The sequence below is a fragment of the Stomoxys calcitrans genome, chromosome 2 (assembly GCF_963082655.1).
Source record: "Stomoxys calcitrans chromosome 2, idStoCalc2.1, whole genome shotgun sequence".
NCBI lineage: Eukaryota > Metazoa > Arthropoda > Insecta > Diptera > Muscidae > Stomoxys > Stomoxys calcitrans.
In genome coordinates this window covers 21620789-21648517 of record NC_081553.1, presented here as the reverse complement: position 1 = coordinate 21648517, position 27729 = coordinate 21620789, and the positions used below count along the sequence as shown (strand labels likewise).

Below are 27729 nucleotides of genomic sequence, written 5' to 3'. Positions count from 1 at the left end.
GATCCTCCAAAAATTATATAATGAAAAAAGAGTCTAAAGATATAAAAAAACAACAAAAATTTCGTTTGAATACTTGTTGGATATGTTTTTTTCTTTTTTGCCGGCGTTGCCATGCATTCTGTGGACGGCTACATATCGGCTTAACATTGTCCGACTTGTGTCTCTTTTCGTGTAGCGTCACTAGTTATTTTATTTTCAACAGCAGAATTGACGTAAAATAATTGTGTTAAAAAATTTGGATATTGAACCCAATAAAAGTGTTATTACTATTTAAATTTATGATAATTTGAATGTATTTTTGGTTATTTCAATATTGAAAATATTAAATAATTGAAAATTGCGTGAACAGATGGCGATTGAGACGAATAAACTTTTGCTGTCCACACAGCAGGAGAAACCGAATCATTATACGTAAATAAAACAAAATTTGTGGCAATAAAATTGTGTGTATAGAGATAAAAGTTAATTTGTATTCCATTCCATGTGCCCGCTACTTGCCTCCCGCTGCCGTGTATATTTTGAAATGATTCCTTGATTGTTTCGCAACTTGAACATCTAATTCATCCTAATCACCATTTGTGTAGATATTTGAAGGAATTCCGTGTGGAACAGTGTCAATCCTTTTTACAACACAAATGCAATCAGCACCGTCCCTTTGTATGTTTCAATTGGCATTTCCAGAATCAAAGACGCCGCAGACCGATAAGAAAGCGCGATGGTACCTTCAATTATAGCGCTGATAACTATTGCACAAAATACGATGAAACTACAGGCATATGTCCGGATGGCGATGAGTAAGTATCTTTCTTCTTCTTAGTGGGAAATTGCGTATTATTGTTGTGAAAAAATGAAGTGAACAAGTCTGGTTGGGAAAAAAAATGGGTATGTGTACATGTATGCTTTCTGAATCCATCGTCCCTGTGTGCTTGAGTGTGTGTGAGTGTGTGTGTTTGCCTTCGCTGTGCACTTATTTTCGGCTGCCCCCAAAAAGTTAATTTCTAATCTCAGTATTGGGAGCAAATCTGTCGCTTGTTTCTAATTAAAATTCACTCTTTCTGAAATTTGGGTGGTGCATATTTATCAAAACATTTGTTGATGTAGTGTTGTAGTTTTGCGAAATTTCATTTTGTATATCCCCGTTTCCGGCCCCTTGGCACTCTTCCTCCTCCATTCCCTTCTGCCGTGGTTTCTCTCTGATTTACGCATTATTTTTTGTTTGTATTGTTTTTTCTTGCCTTCTTTGACTTTATGTTTTGTTTGATTCCATTCATTTTGCCGCATCTGTCTTCTTCACTCATTCTTATTTGCTTGTTTTTTGTCTCTTTCTATTGTGTATTTTTTTCCTGTTATCTTTTGATTGTTTTTTTCTTGTTTGTTTTTTATTTTGTTTTGTTTTGAATTTCGAGAAATGTGGACATTTTTAGACTTGCAAAAAAATGTTTAAATTATTTGAATGGGAAAATTTTCGGTTTGAGAAAAAAAAGCAATAAATTGTTGTTGCTTGCAGCAATAGCTATATCTCTGGATAAATATATTGAAATAATGTGCCATTTTGATACCCCTTACTACTTTGGTAGTATGTAATATCACAACGTACCCAATTACCATGTCCTATTTGCTACCGGTACTACGTTCACTTTTCGCAGCATTTAGCAAAAAAGCCCCAAACGGGATATGCAATAAGGCCCCAAATGCACATTTCTTCCAGGAAATACAAACTTTTAAAATAAGACCATTTTTTACATGAATTCCTTTTTAAAATGGAATTTCGCCAGGGAAAATCGTAAATAGTACCAACCTTTAACTACATATTTTTTCAGATGGACAATTTCGCAGAAATCGGTTCAGAATAAAATCCAACTTCCATATGTACCTATGTTATGGTAGATTTTTACTTAAAGGCCCAGATTAAGATGATATGTGAAGTACCATGTTTTGAGATTTCTTTCACCACTCAATCTTCCTATCGGACTTTTGGTTTTTTTTGTTATAGCAGTGTTTTGCACACTGAGGCGGCATTCCCTGTCGAGAAGAAATTCATCAGGTCAATCCAGTACGTACAACCTGATTCCATGGGATTGATCGAACTTTTGGTCGTCCCGGTTTGCGTGTACCACCTTCAACTGACTTCTTCGCTAGAGCTTCTTCATTCATTCTGACATGACCTATCCAACGCAACATTTGTATTTTGATACGTTTACCTATGCTGACTATCTTAACGCTGAGGTTTCCAACTTTCTCCATTTTTTTATCTGCTCGGGTGTACAAGATGGTGTAGGAGTTGATACCATTCAATTTGTCTTATCTCCATTTACTGCAAGAACCACTTTCATTGATTCTGTCCAGTCTTTCTCCCTGTCTGAAACCTCGTTGGGTATTGAATGGTTCAGAGAAAATTTTTTTATATTTCTTTTCTTACTGCGGAACGTGTACGAGTATCAGCAAGCGTCATCCTGCAGAGTCTTATTAATCTTGCAGGGATACCAAACTGAGGTATGGCTTGAATTTTGAACGTATAAGGCTGTCGAAAGCGGCTTTGTAATTAACGAAGAGTTGACCCATTATTCTCAGGTCTTTTCCAGGATTTGGCGCAGTGCAAAAATCTGATCTATAGTAGATTCACCAGTTCTAAAGCTGGAATTATCCCATTGACTTTAGATTTTACTCTTTCACACACTACCCCAAAGGTATCTTGCATGCGGTGGAGAGGAGACTTATTCCTCTGTAGCTGACAGATTCCATCTTGTTTTCTTTTTTGTGTACGGGGCATATTATGCTGAAGTTCCAACCATTGGGTAAGCGTTCTTCTAGCCAGATCGCGCCGACAAGCTGGTGCATACTTCTTATCAGTATGTCGCCTCCGGTATTAAATAGTTCAGCTGGTAACCCATCGGCTCCTGCTGCGTTATTGTTTCTTAGTTTGGTCACTGTTACTTGGACTTTATTCTGACTAGGTGGTAAACTTTGGTTCTGCGGTATCCTCTTGTTCTTGTAGCCACATCTTCATGTGGAGGTGGCGATCCTATAGGTGAGCAAGATCGTTCCGGTCCAAAAGACCGATCGCCGCGGGAACATTAGTTATTTAACTAGCCTCGTAATATCAAGCACCAGTATTTGTGCAAGAGCCGGTGCCGCCCGACCTCTCACTGAGACTTTCCGGTCGATTTCGCTGATTCCGACTGCTATTGCAACTTCTCCGTATGGAGCATACCACTTTCCGCAACCTGTGCACGTGGCCGGTAGCTCGCAGCTAAGCTTTTCGTAACAGCAATGAACACCACACAGATCGGACCTCAATGTTCCGGCCTGTGTGGTGCTCGCAGCTGTCCCATGCCGGGGCGGTATCCTCTTCGCCGTCATTGACAGGCACGAGCAGCTGGAAAAAAATATTCTTTCCATATCCCAGGCAGGCTATCTGTATTAGCTACCATATTTTCTTCTTTGTCTCGGCAGCAAAATGTGTCTGTACCGAAGCCATCGGTTGGTTATTTGATTCTTTGGTACACCTCAATTCGCTCACAATTGATCTCAGATCTTTACATTTCCTCCTTTTTTATTTATTTATTTATTTATTTTCTCCCGATACCTCTCCTTCATCTGTCTTGTTGCTACTGATTGCATAGTTACTATGCAAGCCGCATTCTTGCCTTCAGTAGCATTTCGACACTCTTGGTCTTACCATGGGCTTCATGGGGGAGCTTTCGGTTGCCCAAGTATGGATTTCGCTGTATTTTCCATGGAGTTGGCAATGGTTTTCCATTGGAGCTATATCAAGACACAGATTGATTTGGACGCACTTAGCACCGTTATTGCAAGTCATAACAAAACATTCCATGCAAAATTTCTACTCGATCGTCTGAAAATTGCGGCTTTCAGTGACTAAAGATGTCAAATCGTGAGATCGGTTTATATGGGAGTTACATCCGATTATAGACCGATTTGAACCGTACGTAGAACAGTTTTGGAAGTAAAAAAACATTACAAGCGAAATTTCCGCGAACGGAGATTGACTCAGAAAGTCAAGACAATCCAGAAAATATATACTATATTTAGGGTGCCAAATCAATATTTCGAGGTGTTGTTAACGGAATAGGGGTGGTATAAAAAGTGTCCCCACAAAGTTACATATATCTTAGGGAATCTGTGTCGCCCCGATAGTGGAGTTGGTAGCTTCTTCTTCGGATTAACAGTGCGGGGCTCGTGGGTTCGATTCCCAGTATGGGCTTGTGGTATAGCAATGGACTAAATCTGTCTCAGTCCGACAGCCAATCTAACCTTACCTAACCCTTGATTAGTTACCAAAGTGGGGCATTGATATAAATGTGCACGTTGGAACATTTCCCCACATGCCCTACACATACTGTGTACCGACAAATGTAAAATTGTATTGTGTGATGAAACAAGGTCTAGACAGAGATCTGCCGGCCTTGCCAATATAAATATAAAAATATAAATCAAACAACTATAAGTGTACTAAGTCCGACCGAATCTTATATACCCTCCACCATGGGAAAACAAAGGATATTGGAAAAAATTGCAATGCGACTGAAACTATATCAGGTTAAGGACCAATTTCTACCATACTTGATTCGAATGTTTGAGGCCTTTGTAGTAGTCAAACGCCAATGACCCTAAACCCTCCGAGCGAATTCATAGACCAATAAAGATCACATAGGATTCAGATAAAGGCATTTATATTCTTATACTGTTAGCCAAGCGATATACATATATTGGGTTGCCCAAAAAGTAATTGCGGATTTTTTAAAAGAATGAACTTTAAGCAAATATACTTTTTTTACACTTTTTTTTCTAAAGTAAGCTAAAAGTAACAGCTGATAACTGACAGAAGAAAGAATGCAGTTACAGAGTCACAAGCTGTGAAAAAATTTGTCAACGCCGACTATATGAAAAATCCGCAATTACTTTTTGGGCAATCCAATACTATTTTCGTAGCATGGTATTTCACTAAAGACTCTCTAATTGTCGAAAATAGATATTCAATGCATAATTCTGTTTCATATAAAGTAAAAGAAGGCGCAGAGGAGCGGGCCCGGTTCAGCTAGTATTTTTATAAAATAAGTAAAATTTTGGTTTAAAAGGAGCACACTTCTAAAATTTCGAACACAGCTGTATGTACTACTGCCTTTTTATACCCTCCACCATAAGATGGGGGGTATACTAATTTCGTCATTCTGTTTGTAACTACTCGAAATATTCGTCTGAGACCCCATAAAGTATATATATTCTTGATCGTCGTGAAATTTTATGTCGATCTAGCCATGTCCGTCCGTCTGTCCGTCCGTCCGTCCGTCCGTCTGTCCGTCCGTCCGTCCGTCCGTCCGTCCGTCTGTCTGTCGAAAGCACGCTAACTTCCGAAGGAGTAAAGCTAGCCGCTTGAAATTTTGCACAAATACTTCTTATTAGTGTAGGTCGGTTGGTATTGCAAATGGGCCATATCGGTCCATGTTTTGATATAGCTGCCATATAAACCGATCTTGGGTCTTGACTTCTTGAGCCTCTAGAGTGCGCATTTCTTATCCGATTGGGATGAAATTTTGCACGACGTGTTTTGTTATGACATCCAACAACTGTGCTAAGTATGGTCCTAATCGGTCCATAACCTGTTATAGCTGCCATATAAACCGATCTTGGGTCTTGACTTCTTGAGCCTCTAGAGTGCGCAATTCTTATCCGATTGGAATGAAATTTTGCACGACGTGTTTTGTTATGACATCCAACAACTATGCCAAGTATGGTTCAAATCGGTCCATAACCTGATATAGCTGTCACATAAACCGATCTTGGGTCTTGACTTCTTGAGCCTCTAGAGTGCGCAATTCTTATCCGATTGGAATGAAATTTTGCACGACGTGTTTTGTTATGACATCCAACAACTGTGCTAAGTATGGTTCAAATCGGTCCATAACCTGATATAGCTGTCATATAAACCGATCTTGGGTCTTGACTTCTTGAGCCTCTAGAGGGCGCAATTCTTATCCAATTTGAATGAATTTTGGCACGTAGTATTTTGTTATGATATCCAACAACTGTGCCAAATATGGTTCAAATCGGTTCATAACCTGATATAGCTGCCATATAAACCGATCTGGGATCTTCACTTCTTGGGCCTCTAGAGAGCGCAATTCTTATCCGATTTGCCTGAAATTTTGTACGACGGATTCTCTCATGACCTTTAACATACGTGTTTATTATGGTCTGAATCGGTTTATAGCCTGATATAGCTCCCATATAAATCGATCTCTCTATTTAACTTCTTGAGCCCACAAAGGGCGCAATTCTTATTCGAATTGGCTGACATTTTACACAGGTCTCCAACATATAATTTAATTGTGGTCCAAACCGGACCATATCTTGATATCGCTCTAATAGCAGAGCAAATCTTCTCTTATATCCTTTTTTGCCTAAGAAGAGATGCCGGGAAAAGAACTCGATATATGCGATCCATGGTGGAGGGTATATAAGATTCGGCCCGGCCGAACTCAGCACGCTTTTACTTGCTTTTGCCTAAGAAGAGATGCCGGGAAAAGAACTCGACAAATGCGATCCATGGTGGAGGGTATATAAGATTCGGCCCGGCCGAACTTAGCACGCTTTTACTTGTTCTCTTTGTTTTTAATACATTTGCTATTCTTCTCTTTTTAGTTGTCCCTTTTTACATCGGACAGCCGGTGACACTGAACGACGTTATCACTTGCGTTACTACAAGACATGCATGTGCGTCCATGACACAGACAGCCGTGGCTATTGTGTAAAGAATGGGCACCATTGTGCTTTTGCCCATGGTGCTCAGGACCAAAGACCACCAGTGTATGATATTAAGGAATTGGAGGCTTTGCAGAATGCCGAGCTAACGTTGGATGGTGCCAATGCACAGAATGCATTAGACAAAGAACGCAATCTTATGAATGAGGATCCCAAGTGGCAGGATACTAATTATGTATTGGCAAATTATAAAACGGAGCCATGCAAACGGCCACCACGTCTGTGTCGTCAGGGCTATGCATGCCCTCAGTATCATAATAGCAAGGATAAACGTCGTAGTCCACGTAAAGTCAAATATAGGTTAGTAGCACATTTAGTGGCCTGTGCGGTACATATGTTTAAAGCATTATTTCCATTGCAGATCTACTCCTTGTCCGAATGTCAAACATGGCGAGGAATGGGGTGAACCTAGCAATTGTGAGGCCGGTGATAATTGCCAGTATTGCCACACTCGCACCGAGCAACAATTTCATCCGGAAATTTATAAATCGACAAAATGCAACGATGTGCAACAAGCCGGTTACTGTCCTCGTAGTGTCTTTTGTGCATTTGCCCATGTAGAACGTAAGTATCATCAAGACCGTTTGTTTATAGTTCTCCTTTCCTATTTCCCTATTCGTTAGAAGAACTCTATATAGATAAGTCTTTAGTAATTGGTGTGCTTTTTTCCACAACCATTTTGTATATGAATTGAATAATACTCTCAAAAACATACCTTGTTTTTTCGGTCTATGAAAAAAGTGTTAACCTAATTGTCATTTGTAAATTGGCCACTGAGATGCCAATATTTTGATTTTTCCCTCTACTGTCGATTCTGTTTCCCGTATTTCTCTCATATTCCATTGTATTTTCTTAATTATATAATATATTTTTTTTTTTGCATAAACAAATCTATATTTAATTGGTATGACTATCGATGGAACAAACAAATGATTTGAGCTTTATCGTTTTTTCACTCTTTTATTTATTTGTTGATATTCTACACTAATGCCCCAACATGTGTGGGCGTGTGTTCGATGGCATTTGAATTTTTTGAAATAATAAAAAAAAAAATAATAAAAAATGAAATTCAATTAATCATCATCACCAACTCATAAAAATTGATTGGGTACAACTAAAAAATCGTTGTCGTCTCCTCCTTCTCCTCGTCCTTCTCCTACCGTACCACTACTACTACTACTCACCACTGACTGTTTAGCTTATATTGTCACTGAGGAGAAGTCCCGCGATTTAGATGCAATTACTACAAATTTAGCTCTAAGTGATTTAATATCAAATGCTTTGCCCGATATCAAGCCTAAGGATGCGACAAACAACAAAAGCGGCTCAGGACTAATGACAATTGGCGAAAATGTATGTATTCCATTAAATTGAAAAATTAGCAAAACAATATTTTTCCCCTATCAATTAAAAAAAAAAAAAAATAAACAGCAGCAACAACAACAACAACACATAAGAAAACATGTTACCATCTATGTAGTTGACATATAATATACCACCCAACCTTTTCTCTCTTTTTTTTTCAAAGTCCCCCCTCTATTCACATCTGTCTGAGGTTATATATAATCTAACACACATCAAACAACAAAGACCACACCGTGTATTGTTATAATTTTTTGTAAAATGTATATCAGCATCTGCTTTTCTCACTCCTGTCGCTTTTTTCCACATCATTTTAGCCACCGACTTTCCAATTAAGGTTTATCAAATTTTGAATTTTTATTTTGAAGATTTATCTACTATTTGGAATCCTTAAAGCAGAAGACTTAGTCAGAAGACTAATATAATGAAGAGTATAAACCATTTTCCTATGACCACAACATATTTTCTTTTTAACCTTATGTTTAAAAGCTTCTTCGTTGTTATGACAGAACAGGGTAGGGATATGCTGGAGACATTTTCAAGACATATAAAAACTTCTCCCCGAAGTGAAGTCTCCCTGCGATACGTATGGAAAAAATAAGGAAAAGTAAGTCCGCATTTGTAAATGAACAATTTACAAATGAAGACTATGCGCAAAATTTTCAGTACCATAGAAGACCCGGGGGCCCTTTAGACCTTCAGAGGTTGTCACCTCGGCCCTACAAAATGTTTTTTAGGGTTTCCAAAAGCGTTTTTATGGTCCGACTTTCAAATAAGCTATCTAAATCATATTAAGAATAAAAAATCGGTTCACAAACGTCTTCACAAATCACAAAATTTGAGGTCAGCCTGGTTAAAAAATCGAAAACAATTTTTTTAGTTGATTATCTCCATAACAATTAAGGATATTTGACACAGAAAAGCTTGTGCTTTATGTGGCTTGAGAAGTAATTACCAACGAAGAATTTTGAAAATTGAATTGCAAACAAAAATCGGTAGTGGATGACTTAAACAGAGGGCCCAAGAATAGGGCCTAGACTGGCTAGGGCCCTGAAATTTTGCATATCGTCTTGCAAATACCTCCGCTCTATACATTTCAATTTCGTAAAGAGACGTTCGTCCGTCCGCCCATCTGTCGAAATCACAATAGAGGTCGAATGTGTAAAGCTAGCCGGTTGAAATTTTGCACAGATACTTAATATCGATGTATTAAAAATAGGGGATAAAAAATGGGTCATATCGGTTCAGACTTGGATATAGCTCCCATATAAACAGAACACTCGATTTGACTTCTTAAATGCTTAAAAGCCGTAATTTTTGTCCGATTTGGCTGAAAATTTTCATATAGTGTTCTGTTATGACTTCCAACAACTGTGTCAAGTATGGTACAAATCGACCTATAACCTGATATAGCCGCCATATAAACCGGTCTTGGGTCTTGACTTCTTGAGCCTTAAGAGGGCGTAATTATTATCCGAAGTGGCGGAACGGCTTCTCCCATAACCTTCAACACACGTGTCAAATATGGTCTGAATCGGTCTATGACTTAATACAGCTCCCCTATAAAACGATCCCCCTTTTTTGTAATTTTCGAGCCCCGAAAGGGCGAAATCCTTATTCGATTTTGCTGAAATTTTACACAATGACTTCTACTGTGGTCTCCAACATTCATTCCATTATGGTCCGAATCGGACCATAACTAGATATAGCTCCAATAGCATAGCAATTCTGCCTAAAAAGAGACGCCGGGAAAAGAACTCGACAAATGCAACACATGGTGGAAGGTATATAAGATTCCGCCCGGCCGAACTTAGCTTAGGAATCCATCGGGTTAATCCGCTACTTACAAACCGGTCTATACCTTGATATAGCTCTCATACAAACCGATTTCCCGATTTGACTTCTTGAGTCCTTACAAGCCGCGATTTTTATCCGATTTGGCTCAAATTATGCACATAGTGTTCCGTAATGATTTTCAACAACTGCGTCAAATACGATCCAAATTGGTATATAACCTGATATAGCTCCCATATAAACCGATCTCTCGATTTGACATCTTGAGCCCATACAAGCCGAAATTTTTGTCCGATTTGGCTGAAATTTTGCATGTGGTGGTGTACGAACCAAATCGGTCTATAACCTGATATAGCTCCCATATAAACCGATCTAATGATTTGATTTCTTGAGCCCCTGGAAGTCGCAATTTTCGTCCGATTTGGATGAAATTTTGCATGCAGTCTTTTGTTATGACTTCCAACAACTGTGCCAAGTACTGTCCAAATAGGTCTATAACCTGATACAGCTCCCATATAAACCGATATCCCGATTTGACTTTTTGTACCCATACAAGCCACAATTTCTTTCCGATTTGGCTGAAATTTTGCATGAGGTGTTGTGTTATGACTTCCATCAACTGCTTCAAGTACTGTCCAAATCGATCTATAAACTGATCATCCTTGTTCGGTTCCTAGAAACTTTAATTTTTGCTGGTTTGACAGAAGTTTAGTATGTAGTAAAATTATGCCCTGAATTTATTTTGTATAAATATTTTTGGCAGAATCCATGGTGGTGGGTTCCCCAGATTCGGCCCGGCCGAAATTAGCACGCTTTTATTTGTTTGAATGTATTTAGGCACCACCTAGTGTAACAATATGTTATCCAGTTGAGGCTTGAACTTCCGTTTTTGAGGAATCGAAGGTGTTTTCTAGTTTTTTGTAAAAAAAGCCAATAAAGATGTAACAATGAAATTAAATTTTTCGACCAAAAAATGACAAAAAATGCTTTCTCACATTTTTTGATTTGTAACTCGCATAACTTTTGACTGAAACAACGGACCTATACCTAAAAATCGGTTAAGAAATTCCTTCACAACTCTGTTGTCGCAATGAAAGGCTTCGCTAAGTTTATCAACGTCAGTCCTTTCGTCCACACGGCCAAGTCGTTTGCCCTCTTATTCCCCCTTACTGCGCTATCGCACGGTATCCAAATGATGCAGACCGTACCATTCTCAGAGAGATCGTTCATCTCTTTATAACATTTACTTGCTAATGCCCTACATTTTGTTTGTTACTGCTCCAAGGTCCATCCATCCATCTATCATCGCCTCGAATACGCAGCTATAGAATGACCTGCTCCTGTCTTCTATCTACTCCCCCTCTGCCTCGTATGTAATCTGTATGTCTATAACCTCTAGGTCTAGCACGACTGCTATTTCTCAAACTCTTTCGGAGTTTCTACTTCTGGTGTCCCTTAGGCGATAATTATAATGTTGTCTGCGTAGCAGGAAGGTTCAAATTTCTCTTCAATTATTATCCGTAATAGGCCACTTATAGAGGTCACACATAAATATGTCCCCTTTGTGTCTTTTGGAGGGTAGAATTCTGGCAGTATTGGATTTTGTTCCACTGCATTATGCTTATCTGCTGAATCCACATAGGCGATGCATAATTTTCCACTGACCGAGGAATTGTCTTAAGCTGCCAACCAGGTTGCTTTTTACTGTCGATTATGCCCTTAGAACAACAAGGATCGGAAGGTGTAGTGCCTGAGTTCTTACTTCCGTAGCCGGATCGTTCTGCCTATTTTCGGGTAGTATAAGGGTGTCCAGAGACAGTCTGAAGACCCCAAAGAACCTGGATGAACACCCTATACAACCAGCTTCTTTAGCTTCAGTTTAGAAACTTCATGGATCAGGGCTTAGTGCTGCGGATTACATTTGTGACCTCATCCACGGCTCGGAGGCAACGGAGATCATGCATGCGACGAATGACTCTTCTTGCTCTATTACTCTCGGGAAGCTCAATTATTCGATAGTTGAATATTCTTTCGCCGGCCTTCGAGATTTAAGTTACAGTATACCGACACTCAAGCTACAGTTGAACGCCTTTTTGTTTTTCGGAGTCAGTTGTTTGAATATAGGGTTAGTAGTAGATTGAGTCGAAGAATCCCATCACGCTCGTCTGCGGGTTCCACGCTGCCTGCGCCGGAAAATTATGACTTATTTGGAGTTTTCGACTGGCTGATATGAAGCGAGTGGCTGCTACGTCAATGAAGTATCGGAATTTCTTCTCGGCAACACTATTCCTAGTCGACCGAAGTCCTATGTGACTTGTTAACCGGCAGCTTTAATCTATCTGTATATCAGATGGCTATGCCAGAGTTCTATTCTCCGCACTCGACCCAAGTGCCGCCTCAGGAATTCTATCCGAAACCTTTCCTAAGGTCGCCTCGATTATATCGCGATGTTATTACCTGCTTCTATATTCTTTCATATCTCCCATCACCTTAAATCTCATGGGCTGAAAGTTTAGAATAGTCTCGAGTACCCTGGTAGGCGTGTTCCTCGTCGCCCCATTGGATTTGGTCTACAGTGTAGCTGACACGATGTCCGACCAATTTAAAAAGAAAATTTTTTCGTGTAAATATATTTTTAATTTATACAAATGACAAAAAATGTGTGGAAGTAATCTAAATTTCAGCATCCATTCGCTTATGCACGATATGACCACCACGATGTGAGTTATTGGTGGCTTTTAATAACCAATGGCCATAATGTAGCCTTGGCAATCTGTCCTATGGACCATAACGAGCTTCTTTATCTAAGGAGTTTGACAAGGATCGCTTTTCACGTTGAAATCAATGTTTTTGCGATACATAGGACCATAAGTCAGTCATTGGCTTGTTGTGCGCTATTTATAGGAAAAATCCTTAATCGTTTTTATTCTATGCCCGTTAGCTGTTTCAAGGTTCAAGTCTGCTATCGTATCCGCACCCAAGAGTCGGAGTCTGTCAGATGCGAAAGCCGGGCATTCACAAAGGAAATGTTCCAACGTCTCGTCATTTTTCCCACATGACCTATTTGCGCCGCAACTATTTTTCTAAGTGCGCTCGATGTCCTATGTGACTCGTTAACCGGCAGCTTTAATTTATCTGTATATAAGATGGCTATACCAGAGTTCTGTTTCCCGTACTCAACCCAAGTGCAGCCTCAGGAATTCTATTCGAAACCTTTTCTTTTTTTTTCCTATGGTCGCTTCGATTATACAGCGTTGTTGTGATCTGCTCCTTTATTCTTTTATGTTTCCCATCACCTTAAATCTCATAGCCTAAGTGATTGTCCCATACGTATGTATATCTATGGGCTGGATGTTTAGAATAGTCTCGAGTACCCCGGTAGGCGCGTTTCTCGTCGCCTCGCCCAGGCCACGGCAACATGTTCTCTAAACGTGTCCTTGTGTTGTACTTTTTCTCCATCGCCGTTTACCAAACTATTGACGCGTAAGTTAGTATTGGTCTAATCAGGCTTCCGTAGAGCCATTGGACTAACCTTAGATGCAGGCCCCATTTCCAGCCTTAATAGTTCTAAACATCTGTTTTCAACTGCCTGAATATAATACGGTCCTTTAGGCGGAGATCCGGGCAATTACAGAATGCGTGATGTGGTGTGGTGTTCGCACAAGGACGTCGAGTGTTGACCATCAGGACAATTACAACCAAAACGTTAAGGTCACGAAAAGTATTGGAGCGTAAGAAGGAGATTAATGCCTTCTCTGAGCATGGCACGATCCGCATCGTTTGGGTGCCGAATTATGGCGGAGTAAGGGGAAATGAAAGAGCAGACTATTTGGCAGCGAAAGCCACAGGACTGCCGTCATTAAACTCGGTTAACCCGAAACCTTTCGCTTGGCGACGAACTCGCATGTAGCACTGTGGAACAGCGAAACGGTTGACAGGATGTCGAAAACCCTATGGGGAGAATGAGACATGGCTATTACTGAAAGGAAGTAAGAAGGAGGTTAGAAAAGCTTTAGGTATATAGCGGGACTCATAGGACTACGAGCTAAATTTCCCACGACACAATTTCCTATACAGAGTAAATTTCGACAAAATTTCCTATAGAGAGTAAATTTCGACGAAATTTTCTTAAAAGAGTACATTTTGGCGAAATTTTCTATAGAGCGTAAATTTCGACGAAATTTCCTATAGAAAGTAAATCTAGACGAGAAAAGAAAATTTTTGTCGAAATTTTCTCTATAGGAAAGTTTTCGTCGAAATTTGTCAAAATTTATTCTCTATAGGAAATTTCGTCGAAACTTCTCTATAGGAGTAAATTTACGCTCTTAAGGACTCTGGTAAGTTGTTGATCTTTAGACATTTAGATATAGCTCGCGATCTCCCGAAGATGTTTGAGATTAAAAAAGGGGGTAAGTGAGAAAGTCGACAATTTTTTAAAGCTCAAAAAATCAAACAAACAAATTTCTCAAAATTCTTAGGAGTGAGATATTTGGAAACTGTTTTAGTGTCTTATTGAATTTGATGGTTCCTATATTAAATCCACAATCCCATGGCAGCCGGTTGTACGTAGCGGATTGATCCGTTGGATTCCTTCACCGGCAAGGGCTGCCGCCTCAGTGTACAACACTGCTACAAACACAACAACAACCTATGTTAAACAAGTAAAAGCGTGCTAAGTTCGGCCGGGCCGAATCTTATATACCCTCCACCATGTGTTGCATTTGTAGAGTTCTTTTTCCGGTCTCTCTCTTTAGGCAAACAAACGAAAGGAAAGGATAAAATAAAAGAATTGCTATGCTATTGGAGCTATATTAAGTTATGGTCTGATTCGGACCATATTGGAATGCATTTTGGAGACCACAGTAGAAGACATTGTGTAAAAATTCAGCCAAATCGAATAAGGATTTCGTCCTTTCGGGGCTCAAAAAGTAAAAGGGAGATCGTTTTATAGTGGAGCTGTATTAGGTTATAGACCGACTCAGACCATATTTGCCTGTGTGTTGAAGAAGATTAGCCGTTTTAAAAAATTTCAGCCAAATCAGATAATAAATGCGCCCTATAGAAGCTCAAGAAGTCAAGATCCCAGATCGGTTTATATGGCAGCTATATCAGGTTATGGACCGATTTGAACCATACTTTACTTTGTTGTTGAAAGTCATAACGGAACGCGTCGTGCAAAATTTTAGCCATATCCGATAATAATTGCGCCCTGTAGTGGCTCAAGGAGTCAAGATTCAAGATAGGTTTATATAGCAGCTATGTCAAAACATGAACCGATATAGTCCATCTACAATCCCAACCGACCTACACCTATAAGAAGTATTTGTGCAAAATTTCAAACGGCTAGCTTTACTCCTTCGAAAGTTAGCGTGCTTTCGACAGACGGACATGGCTAGATCGACATAAAATGTCATGACGATCAAGAATATATATACTTTCGAGGAGTTACAAACAGAATGACGAAATAAGTATACCTCCATCCTATGGTGGAGGGTATATAAAAATAAATTTAAAACATTTGTTTATTGTCCTAGGACAGATTGAAAGTAAATAAAAATTAAAAAAAAATCTTTACGAAATATGGAGTGGTAGGCAAATTTCATCTGCAATCAGATTGAATTTTTATCAATTGTCATGCTAAACTTAATAGTTTTGATCTAATACAGCCGTGTACAAAACCAATTTTTTTTAAGTTAGCGTTGATGCTGTATTCACTCATTTTCTTATTCTCTGGCCTTTAGTCGCTGTTGACACAGCATCGAATGAACACACTTGTGTGTTTCTCTTTTGAGACTCGATCTCAATGATCGGAGATGGGACGCGTTTCGTAATTTGGTTTAGAATTACTTATCAGCCATATTAGGGGTGAAGGCTTCAAAGGCTGTACGCTGTTATGTTGTACTTATGCAGCCAAAACGCCTCTGTGATATAAATACAACATAAACCACGCTCGACAACCCTGTCTATTAGCTGTAATTTTCCCAATGCATGAGTTTTTGTGTAATGGCAGATTTTTTGTCTACACAAATCACTCAACTCCCATGGTACCATGCACATGATTTTATGCATCTGTTGGAAGTTGTATTGATGGCTTGATTTAATTTTCTTATAATTATGGTTACTTTTAAAGAACTTTGTTCGTTTTGTCAAATAATTAAATTTTTAGTCGGGGAGAGAATAAAAACAAGTAAAAAGGCATTAAGTTCGGCCGAGCCGAACTTTGGATACCCACCACCTCGCGTATATATGTAAACCTCCTTTCGTCACAATCCGGTGAAAATTGGATAACTTGTGCATCCAAATTCCGTATGGACATTGAGTGGTCCAATAAATATTGGGTTGCCCAAAAAGTAATTGCGGATTTTTTAAAAGAAAGTAAATGCATTTTTAATAGAACTTAGAATGAACTTTAATCAAATATACTTTTTTTACACTTTTTTTCTAAAGCAAGCTAAAAGTAACAGCTGAAAACTGACAGAAGAAAGAATGCAATTACAGAGTCACAAGCTGTGAAAAAATTTGTCAACGCCGACTATATGAAAAATCCGCAATTAATTTTTGGGCAACCCAATATAAGTAACTGTTGAATTTTGTATTTCAAATTTCAACAAAATCGTGTAATAAATAAAGCTTATATGAGCTTCAGACCCTTAACGGCATATCAGTCTATATGGCAGCTATTTGCGTCGGATGTTAAGAAGCGTAAAACTACTCACTGTTTTCAATTTCAGCGAAATCGGTTAAAAAATAAAGCTTCTATGGGCTTCAGACCCTTTATCGGCAGATCGGTCTATATGGCAGCTATATCTAAATAAAGTCCGATTTGATCCATATTCAAGTCAGATTCAAGTCGGGAGGCCTAAAATAACCCACTGTTTTAAATTTCAGCGAAATCGGGTAATAAATAGAGCTTTTATGGGCTTCAGACCCTCTATCGGCTGATCGGTCTATATGACAGCCATATCTAAATATAGTCCGATCTGAACCATATTTTTGTCCTATGTTGGGAGGTGTAAAACTACTCACAGTTTCAAATTTCGGCGAAATCGGTTAAAAAAAAAGCTTTTATGGGCTTCAGACCCTTAATCGGCAGATCGGTCTATATGACAGTTATATGTAAATATAGTCCCATCTAAACCATATTTGGGTCGAATGTTGGGAAGCGTAAAACTACTTACAGTTTCAAATTTCGGCGAAATGGGATAAACATTAAAGCGTTTATTGGCTTCAGACCCTTTATCGGCAGATCGGTCTATATAGCAGCTATATCCAAATATGGTCCGATTTGGCCCGTTCAAAAACTTTACTAGCGTGCATTAAAAAGACGTATCTGTGTCAAATGTCAGCCCAATATCTCAAATTTTGAAGGCTGTAGAGTGATGACAACAGACGGACGGACAGACACGCGGACATCGTTAAATCGTCTTAGAATTTTACGACGATCCGAAATATATATACTTTGTAGGGTCGGAAATTGATATGTGTTGCAAACGGAATGACTAAATGACCGTCCTACGGTGGTATAAAAATTTAAAGAGAGTAATCAGAAATCGTAGCAGCATATAACAACTATATGCCAATCCAAATAGTTTGTAGTCATTATTTGTCACCTTACCCTCTGGCGTTCGCCCATTTAAACTCAACTGCCGCCTACCACCTATTATATAACCTGCTAAAAAAAAAGAAAACACTACATACCCCCATCTACCTCAAAAATATAACATTGCACTGTGCAAAAATATTTGCTTCCCTTTTTGTTTTCGTTTTTTTCTGTTGTTGTTGGTTACCATCAACCAACATTGCTGCCAATTGCTGCATTTTGTATTGCGTTTCAATCACATTGACATCTGTTTATCATCTGTTTTACCACATTCTTTTGTAGTTATTGAATATTGATGGTAATGATTCAGCCAATAATTTGTTGGTTAATGCTTTGGAGAAATCCGCTAATCAGGGCAAATATTTAAACTTCACATTGCCAATGGACAGAATTTGTGAGTATACCCAAAGAGTTTATATCGAACTACTTACCACTTAATTACTATGTATGTATTTTGTGTCTGTTATTCATGCGTTTTTTTTGTTTTTGTTTTTTTTTTTGTCAAAAGTCGAGACAAAAATTCTTGTATTTTATATATGGTTGTGGATAAATTGCAAATAAGATGTTGGGGATAACTTAAATTTCAATTAGAACATTTGAAATTACACGCAAAAAAGCCAACCGGCCCTGGGCTAATTTTTTTGCCTATGATTTCATTTGTGTGCACACATCGAGGAGTATTTTAGCCATAATTTAGCCTTAGAATTTTGTTTTACGTTCGTTGCCTCTTCACACTCTTAGCTTAACTTTAACTCTTATTACTCGTTAACAGCCGCTTGTTCCATTGACGAGCAACGTGATAACGCACTCTCGGCCAGTATAGCTAATAGCAGTCTTATGACCAGGTCTTCGGCTCCCATTAACATTCCAAATTCGGCCCTAAGTAACTCAATTAATGGTAACGCACATGCAAAATACTTACCCCATAGCCGAATGAGGAATAACCAAGAATTTTCCACAATTTCTTTGCAGATTTTAATTCAAGTGGATTTGCCGTCAACATTCCCTACAGTCCCACCAATCACACCGCAGGTGGCCTGTTCAATGTTCAGGATGCCTTCAACTATGGCAGTGCTAGTACAAACAAATTGAGCAATTCCTTGAGTGCCGCCAATCAAAATGAGTGCAGCAACAATTTCTTCTTTCCCTCGCACATCATTTCACCCGGTTTCAATGATGGCCTCTCCATAAGTCCCTCACTGCGACTCTCCGATTTGAATGCCATGCCCGATGATTTGAATAGTGGTTCGCTGGGCAACAGTTTGACCACCAATAAGAATGCATTTTCCTTGCAGTCACTGCACACGCAGAACAACGGTGATGTGGGCCGCATGACATTGGAATTGATGACCACCAAATCGCAACTATTGAAACTATCAACGCGCTTGGAAGAAATTTCACGCAAGGTATGTATGTTCTTTGGGGGCTACCACAAGCAATGGTCACAAGAAATATCAACATTTTCTCTATGTTTTGCAGTTATCAGAGGCCAAACAGGAAGCTATGGGCTGGAAAGATCGTTATGAAACTGCACAAATACAATTGAATTTATCTTCAGAGCTGAGAAATCTTTCAATACAAAAATTGAAACATTTACAGGTGAGTTATAAATAGAGGAGCATTTAAGAAATAATGTTTCCAAATTGCATTTACTTTTTAATTTTATCCTCAACGGAAATAAATTTCCATGAAATTTTCGTTTAGAGATTAAATATCGAGAAAATGTAATATAAAGAATAAATAAGGACAAAATTTCCTTAAGAGAGTAAATTTGAAGGAAATTTCCTTTAGAGTGTTAATATCGCCGAAATTTCGATAAAAATTTTTGATAAATTTGGATGAAATTCCCTATAGAGTAGATTTCTACAATATTTTCTATAGAGTAATTTTCGATGAAATTTCCAGGAGCAAGTAAATTTCAATGAAATTTCCCATAGAGAGTTAATTTCGACTAAACTCACTATAGAGAGTAAATTTTTCCCTTTGCGCTCTTTTAGATAAAATTGAATGATTGATTGATGATCTGAATGAAATTTTGAATAGAAAGTAAATTTCGAAAAAATTTCCTATGGAGAGTAAATTCCCTGGAAATTTCATACTAAGAGTACATTTCTTATGGAGAGTAAATTTCTTATGGAGAGTAAATTTCTTATGGAGAGTAAATTTCTTATGAAGAGTAATTTTCTTGTGGAGAGTAAATTTCTTATGGAGAGTAATTTTCTTATGGAGAGAAAATTTCTTGTGGAGAGTAATTTTCTTATGGAGAGAAAATTTCTTATGGAGAGTAAATTTCTTATGGGGAGTAAATTCCTTATGGAGAGTAAATTTCTTATAAATGCAAAACTGCCCATGAACATTCCATTAAGGAACAGGGGCAAACTTCTCACATATCAGTGAGTGCAGTCCGATTCAAGTTTAAGCTCAATGATAAGGGACCTCCTTTTTATAGCCGAGTCCGAACGGCGTGCCGCAGTACGACACCTCTTTTGAGGATAAGTTTTTACATGCCACAGTACTTCTCGAATGTCGCCAGAATTAGAAAGGGATAACTACCGCTGAAAATTTTATGATGGTTTCTTCAGGATTTGAACCCAGGCGTTCAGCGTCATAGGCGGACATGCTAACCTCTGTGCTACGGTGGCCTCCAATTTTAAGTAAATTTTTTTATTGAGACTAAATTTTTGTACTGTAAATTTCCACTAGAGAGTAAATTTCTACGAAATTTCCTATAGAGAGTAAATTTCCCATAGAGTGAAAATATTGGTGAAATTTCCTTTAGAGAGTAAATTTTGATGAAATTTCGTATAGAAAGTACATTGTTCGAGAAATTTCCTACAGAGTAAATTTCTACGAAAATTCCAAAGAGAGTAAATATCTACGAAATTTCCCATAGAGAGTAAATTTCGACAAGATAGTAATTTTTTGTAGATAGTAATTTTTTGTAGATGGTAATTTTCAACGAAATTTCCTATAGACAGTTACTCTCGACGAAATTTCATATACAGAGTTAATTTGGACGAAATTTCCTATAGAGAGTAAATTTGGACGAAATTTCCTATAGAGAGTAAATTTGGACGAAATTTCCTATAGAGAGTAAATTTCGACGAAATTTCCTATAGAGAGTAAATTTGGACGAAATTTCCTATAGAGAGTAAATTTTGACGAAATTTTCTATAGAAAGTAAATTTTGACGCTATTTCCTGTAGAGAGTAAATTTCGACGAAATTTCCTTTAGAGAGTAAATTTCGACGAAATTTCCTTTAGAGAGTAAATTTCGACGAAATTTCCTTTAGAGAGTAAATTTCGACGAAATTTCCTATAGATAGTAAATTTTGCCGAAATTTCTTATAGAAAGTAAATTTCGCCGAAATTTCCTATAGAGAATAAATTTCGACGAAATTTTCTATAGGGAGTAAATTTCGACGAAATTTCCTATAAGAGTAAATTTTGATGAAATTTCCTATAAGAGTAAATTTTGATGAAATTTCCTATAGAGAGTAAATTTTGACGAAATTTTCTATAGAAAGTAAATTTTGACGAAATTTTCTATAGGGAGTAAATTTCGACGAAAATTTCTATATGGAGTAAATTTCGACGAAATTTCCTATAGAGCTGAGAAATCTTTTAATACAAAAATTGAATCATTTACAGGTGAGCTATAAATAGAGGAGCATTTAAGAAATAATTTTTACAAATTGCACTTACTTTTTAATTTTATCCTCAACCGAAATAAATTTCCATGAACTATTTTTCCATTTTTCTATTTAAAATTTCGACGAAATTTCCTATAGAGAGTAAATTTCGACGAAATTTCCTATAGAGAGTAAATTTCGACGAAATTTCCTATAGAGAGTAAATTTCGACGAAATTTCCTATAGAGAGTAAATTTCGACGAAATTTCCTATAGAGAGTAAATTTCGACGAAATTTCCTATAGAGAGTAAATTTCGACGAAATTTCCTATAGAGAGTAAATTTCGACGAAATTTCCTATAGAGAGTAAATTTCGTCTAAATTTCCTATAGAGTAAATTTCCACGAAATTTCTTATAGAGTAAATTTCGACGAAATTTCGACGAAATTTCCTATAAGAGTAAATTTCCATGAAATTTCCTATAAAGAGTAAATTTAGACGAAATTTTCTATAGAAAGTTAATTTCAAAGTAAATTTTGACGAAATTTCCTATAGAGAGTAAATTTTGACAAAATTTCCTGTGCAGAGTAAATTTTGATGAAATTTCTGATACAGAGTTAATTTCAACGAAATTTCCTATAGAGAGTTACTTTCGACGAAGTCTCCTATAGAAAGTAAATTTCGGCGACATATCTTATAGATAGTAAATTTTGACGAAAATTCTTATAGAGAGTTCATTTTGACGAAATTTCCTGTGCAGAATAAATTTGGACGTAATTTCCTATAGAGAGTAAATTTTGACAAAATTTCCTATAGCGAGTGAATTTCAACGGAATTTCCTATATAGAGTTACTATCAACGAAATTTCCTATACAGAGTTAATTTCGACAATATTTCCTATAGAAAGTAAATTTCGATGAAATTTCTTATAGATAGACAATTTCAACAAAATTCTTTATAGAAAGTAAATTTGCCGAAATTTCTTATAGAAAGTAAATTTTGCCGAAATTTCTTATAGAAAGTAAATTTCGCCGAAATTTTCTATAGAGAGTAAATTTCGACAAAATTTTCTATAGGGAGTAAATTTCGACGAAATTTCCTATTGGGAGTAAATTTTGACGAAATTTCCTATAGAAGTAAATTTTGACGAAATTTCCTTTGGAGAATAAATTTCGACGAAACTTCCTTAGATAGTTAATTTGACTAAATTTCCTATTCAGAGTAATTTTGACGAAATTTCAATATAAAGTTAAATTTTGACGACATATCTTATAGAGAGTAAATTTTGACGAAATTTCCTATAGAGAGTTAATTTTGACGAAATATCCTGTGCAGAGTAAATTTCGACGAAATTTCTTATAGAGTGTAAATTTTGACAAAATTTCCTATAGAGGGCAAATTTCGACGAAATTTCTATAGAGAGTAAATATCGACAAAATATCCTAAGAGAGTAAATTTCAGCGAAATATTCTTTAGAGTAATTTGCGACGAAATTTCCTATAAAGAGTAAATTTTGACGGAATTACCTGTAGAGAGTAAATTTCGAAAAATTTTCTATAGAGAGTAAATTTCGACGAAATTTCCTATAGAGAGTTAATTTTGACGAAATTTCCTGTGCAGAGTAAATTTCGACGAAATCTCTATAGAAAGTAAATTTCGACAAAATTTCCTATAGAGAGTTAATTTTGACGAAATTTCCTATACAGAGTTAATTTCGACGAAATTTCCATATAAAGTTAAATTTTGACGACATATCTTATAGAGAGCAAATTTCGACGAAATTTCCTATAAAGAGTAAATTTTTACGAAAATTTCCTATATAGAGTTAATTTTGACGAAATTTCCTGTGCAGAATAAATTTTGACGAAATTTCCTAAGAGAGTAAATTTCGACGAAAATTTCCTATAGAGAGCAAATTTGACGAAATTTCCTATAGAGAGTAAAGTTCGACGAAATTTTCTATAGAGATCAAATTTCGACGAAATTTCATAAGAGAGCAAATTTCGACGAAATTTCCTATAGAGATCAAATTTTGACGAAATTTCCTAAGAGAGTAAATTTCGACGAAATTTCCTATAGAGAGTAAATTTTGACGAAATTTCCTTTACAGAATAAATTTTTACAAAATTTTCTATAGAGAGTAAATTTTGACGAAATTTTCTATAGAGAGCAAATTTCGACGAAATTTCCTATAGAGAGCAAATTTTGACGAAATTTCCTATAGAGAGCAAATTTCGACGAAATTTCCTATAGAGATCAAATTTTGACGAAATTTCCTAAGAGAGTAAATTTCGACGAAATTTCCTATAGAGAGTAAATTTTGACGAAATTTCCTTTACAGAATAAATTTTTACGAAATTTTCTATAGAGAGTAAATTTTGACGAAATTTTCTATAGAGAGCAAATTTCGACGAAATTTCCTATAGAGAGCAAATTTTGACGAAATTTCCTATAGAGAGCAAATTTCGACGAAATTTCCTATAGAGATCAAATTTTGACGAAATTCCTAAGAGAGTAAATTTCGACGAAATTTTCTATAGAGAGTAAATTTCGACAAAATTTCTGTAGAGTGTAAATTTCGACAAAATTTCCTATAGACTGTAAAACTTACTTTTTAGAGGTTACTTTATAGTTTTTAGAGCGCACAACAAGCCGATTACTGGCTAAGGTGTAAGGTGTATGTCCATAGTGGCATGGGGCGGATTACTTTCGACGAAATTTCCTATACAGAGTTAATTTTGACGAAATTTCCTATAGAAAGTAAATTTCGACGACATTCATAAGTTTTTCGTGAGAAGTGTTTTTTTCGGCGACATAAAAAAGTCGTGCATGAGCGTGCATGCAATATTTGTTTTGTCTGGTGAGCGTAAGTGAAAAATCACTGACGTGCACGTCTCTAGCATAAAGAAGTCGGTCTATCCGAACTTGAAACACCTTTACCTGTTTATCTTTGATTTTTTTTAATTGTATATTAAAATTTCTTGCATTTTTATATATTTTTAGTCCAAACTTCGTACCGATTTGGAGGATGTGGAGAAAGTCTTATATCTGGAAAACGCCAAGAAATGTATGAAATGTGAAGAAAATAATCGCACTGTTACCTTAGAGCCATGCAATCATTTCATATTGTGTGATAATTGTGCAACGTCGGTGACTGAGTGTCCCTATTGCCAAATACCAGTGGTGACAACTCACACCTAAGTGAGAAAAAGGCAGTGTAAGTGAAAAGGATAATGGCCACAAGAATAGGCCAACAAGATGACAAAAAAAAACTCCTCTGCGGTATTTATAGCCAGACCAAGAATGGCTGAGATACCAACCAAACACACTATAGGAACACATATTAACAAAAAAAAAAAAAAACAAATGCAAACAATTGAAACAGGAAAGCAAAACTAATGGAACTATAAAAATATTATTTACATTTTTTTTTTTTTTTTGATTTTTTTATCCTTTTCTCATTTGATGATGATGATGAAAATGAAGAACTCGTATTAAATTTATAATGTTTACACATACACACACACATCTATTATATAATATTATACTGTATATGCTAAATGATAACAACAACAACAACTCTTGTAGGAAGTCTATTTTTTTACTAAATGTTTTACGTTTATAAACAATTTTTGTATTGTATGTATGTATTAACAGTGATATAGTGAACAGATGAAACAACAACAACAACAAATACTTTTGTATTTAGTTAAATGACCGACAGATAGAAATAACTTTTTTGCAACATTAACACAAAATAGGAAAATGAATGAATGAATTGCAACAACAACAACAACAGCAACCAAACTAAATATTTCAGTTTCCACAAAAACAAAGTGAAACATTTTTTTCTCTATATAAGTGCAGAACTAGTATTTTTGTTTTACAAAACTAATTTCTTATTGTATTTATAGTTAGTTACACCTCCATTGGGTGTATAATTTCAATTGAATGTATGCTCGTTTACAATAGAATGATGAGAAAACTAAAGTTTTTTCTTTTTTTATATATTTTGATTTATTTTTTTTAATAATAAATACATATATTTAATTTTCATATATGTATTATATGTATGTTTAAGTTCCTTTCTCTTTTGGAGACAATTATATATTGATATAAACAAAAAAAAAACAACAACAATAACACTCACACACACACTTATAGAGATATACACACACATGAAAAGTGTAAAAAAAGGTAAAAAGAATTAAAAACAAAAAAACAACACAGAACAATAAACAATTAATGCTTTTTATTATTATGATTATTATAACAATTATTAAAAAAAATGAAAAAAACAAATAAAAAATAAATGTGTATGTACTATATTCCAAAATGACAATGGACAACCAGAGAAACAAATATGAAATTCTAAAAGCGTAAACTATGAAACTAAACCACCACAAAAACAAAACAAAAACAAACAGAAAATACAGTGAATGCAGATTTGTATTTGTTACAAACTTAAAGGAAACGAAAACAAAAATATCTACACTAAAATACTACAAACTAAATTTAGGCGAATCAACAAGTTCTTACTTACATTTAATTAACAAACAAAAAAAAAATACATAGGTTTTTTGCAAAAGATTTTATTGTAATTTTGAGCTGAATAATATGGCAGCATGAACCACAACATTGACTGAAAATTTTTACAAGACACCGATACCGTATAACAGTTTTAATTCCTCTCTCTCTGTTTCTCTCTCTCTCTTAACACAGTAATCAAAAACCGTAACTTAACATATATAACAAAACGCGTTTATACATACCTAGATAAGAGCTAACCTTTTTGATAACATCTTCAAAAACAGTGATTCAAACAGACGAGGTTTAATTTTTAGTAGTTTTCGTTTTTAGTTTTTACCCTAGAGGCCATTCTAATGGCCATTTTAGACGATACATCATGACCATACTCATCGTGTGTAGGTGTTGATTACAGCTTTTGCTTATAACGGTACATCGATTTTTTTCTTTTCTTTGATTTTAATTAGTTTTTCATACTTTAACTTGGTTTTCAATATTTGTCAATTCATGATTACTCATTTCTTTGTAATCGGTAATCGATAGACGTCATTCATCGAAAAAAATCCAAAAATTTTGATTTTCAGCCATGACTGATGGCTTATGTGTACATGTGACGCATGCACCTTTGTTTTGAGTCAATCTAATGGCCATTTTAGACGATACATCATGACCATACTCATCGTGTGTAGGTGTTGATTATAGCTTTTGCCTAAAACGATACATCGATTTTTTCTTTTCTTTGATTTGAATTAGTTTTTCATACTTTAACTTGGTTTTCAATATTTGTCAATTAATGATTACTCATATCTTTGTAAACGGTAATCGATTTTTTCTTTTCTTTGATTTTAATTAGTTTTTCATACTTTAACTTGGTTTTCAATATTTGTCAATTCATGATTACTCATTTCTTTGTAAACGGTAATCAATAGACGTCATTCATCGAAAAAAATCAATAGAGTCAATCTAATGGCCATTTTAGACGATACATCATGACCATACTCATCGTGTGTAGGTGTTGATTACAGCTTTTGCCTAAAACGATACATCGATTTTTTCTTTTCTTTGATTTGAATTAGTTTTTCATACTTTAACTTGGTTTTCAATATTTGTCAATTAATGATTACTCATATCTTTGTAAACGGTAATCGATAGTCGTCATTCATCGAAAAAAATCAAATAATTTTGATTTTTCAGCCATGACTGATGGTTATGTGTACCTGTGACGCATTTGTTTTCACCAATACTATTACAATGACCTTGCATCAGATGTGCCATGTAAACTCAGCTTGAAATAGTTTTTTTTTATACCCACCACCCAAGGATGGGGGTATATTCATTTTGTCATTCCGTTTGCAACACATCGAAATATCCATTTGCGACCCTATAAAGTATATATATTCTTGATTAGCGTAAAAATCTAAGACGATATAGACATGTCCGTCCGTCTGTCTGTTGAAATCACGCTACAGTCTTTAAAAATAGAGATATTGAGCTGAAATTTTGCACAGGTTCTTTTTTTTTTTGTCCATAAGCAGGTTAAGTTCTAAGAGTTCGAAGATATCTTGATCTTGGTCTTAGGCCCATAAAAGCCGCATTTATTATCTGAATTTGTTGAAATTTAAGACAGAGAGTTGTGTTAGGCCCTTCGACATCCTTCGTCAATTTGGCACAGATCGATACAGATTTGGATATAGCTGCCATATAGACCCGTCCTCCGATTTAGGGTCTTAGGCCCATAAAAGCCAAATTTATTATCCGATTTTGTTGAAATGTAAGACAGTGAGTTGTATTAGACCCTTCGAGATCCTTCGTCAATTTGACCCTGATCGGTCCAGATTTGGATATAGCTGCCATATAGACCGAACTCTCGATTTAAGGGTTTGGGCCCATGAAAGGCGCATTTATTATCTGATTTTGCTGAAATTTGGGACAGTGAAATGTCTTAGGCCCTTCCACATTTTTCTTCAAATTGGCCCTGATCGGTTCAGATTTGGATATAGCTGTCATATAGACCGATCCTCCGATATAGGGT

At 36.2% G+C, this 27729-nt stretch overlaps 1 protein-coding gene across 2 annotated transcripts; it reads left to right on the top strand.

Moving 5' to 3' along the window:
* Positions 1–214: 214 nt before the first annotated feature.
* On the top strand, positions 215–25590 carry LOC106086707 (RING finger protein unkempt). 2 transcript variants are annotated; one of them, XM_013251480.2, is made up of 10 exons: positions 215–411; positions 585–794; positions 6664–7083; positions 7145–7347; positions 7982–8136; positions 17822–17933; positions 18312–18437; positions 18512–18945; positions 19019–19138; positions 24174–25590. In XM_013251480.2, the coding sequence occupies exons 1-10, from the start codon at positions 350–352 to the stop codon at positions 24369–24371; spliced, it is 2040 nt and encodes a 679-aa protein (XP_013106934.1). In that variant the 5' UTR covers positions 215–349; the 3' UTR covers positions 24372–25590. The 2 variants fall into 2 exon arrangements, with proteins under 2 accessions (XP_013106934.1, XP_013106935.1); XM_013251481.2 differs by lacking the exons at positions 7982–8136; positions 17822–17933 and having other exon boundaries at positions 216–411.
* The last annotated feature ends 2139 nt before the right edge of the window (positions 25591–27729 follow it).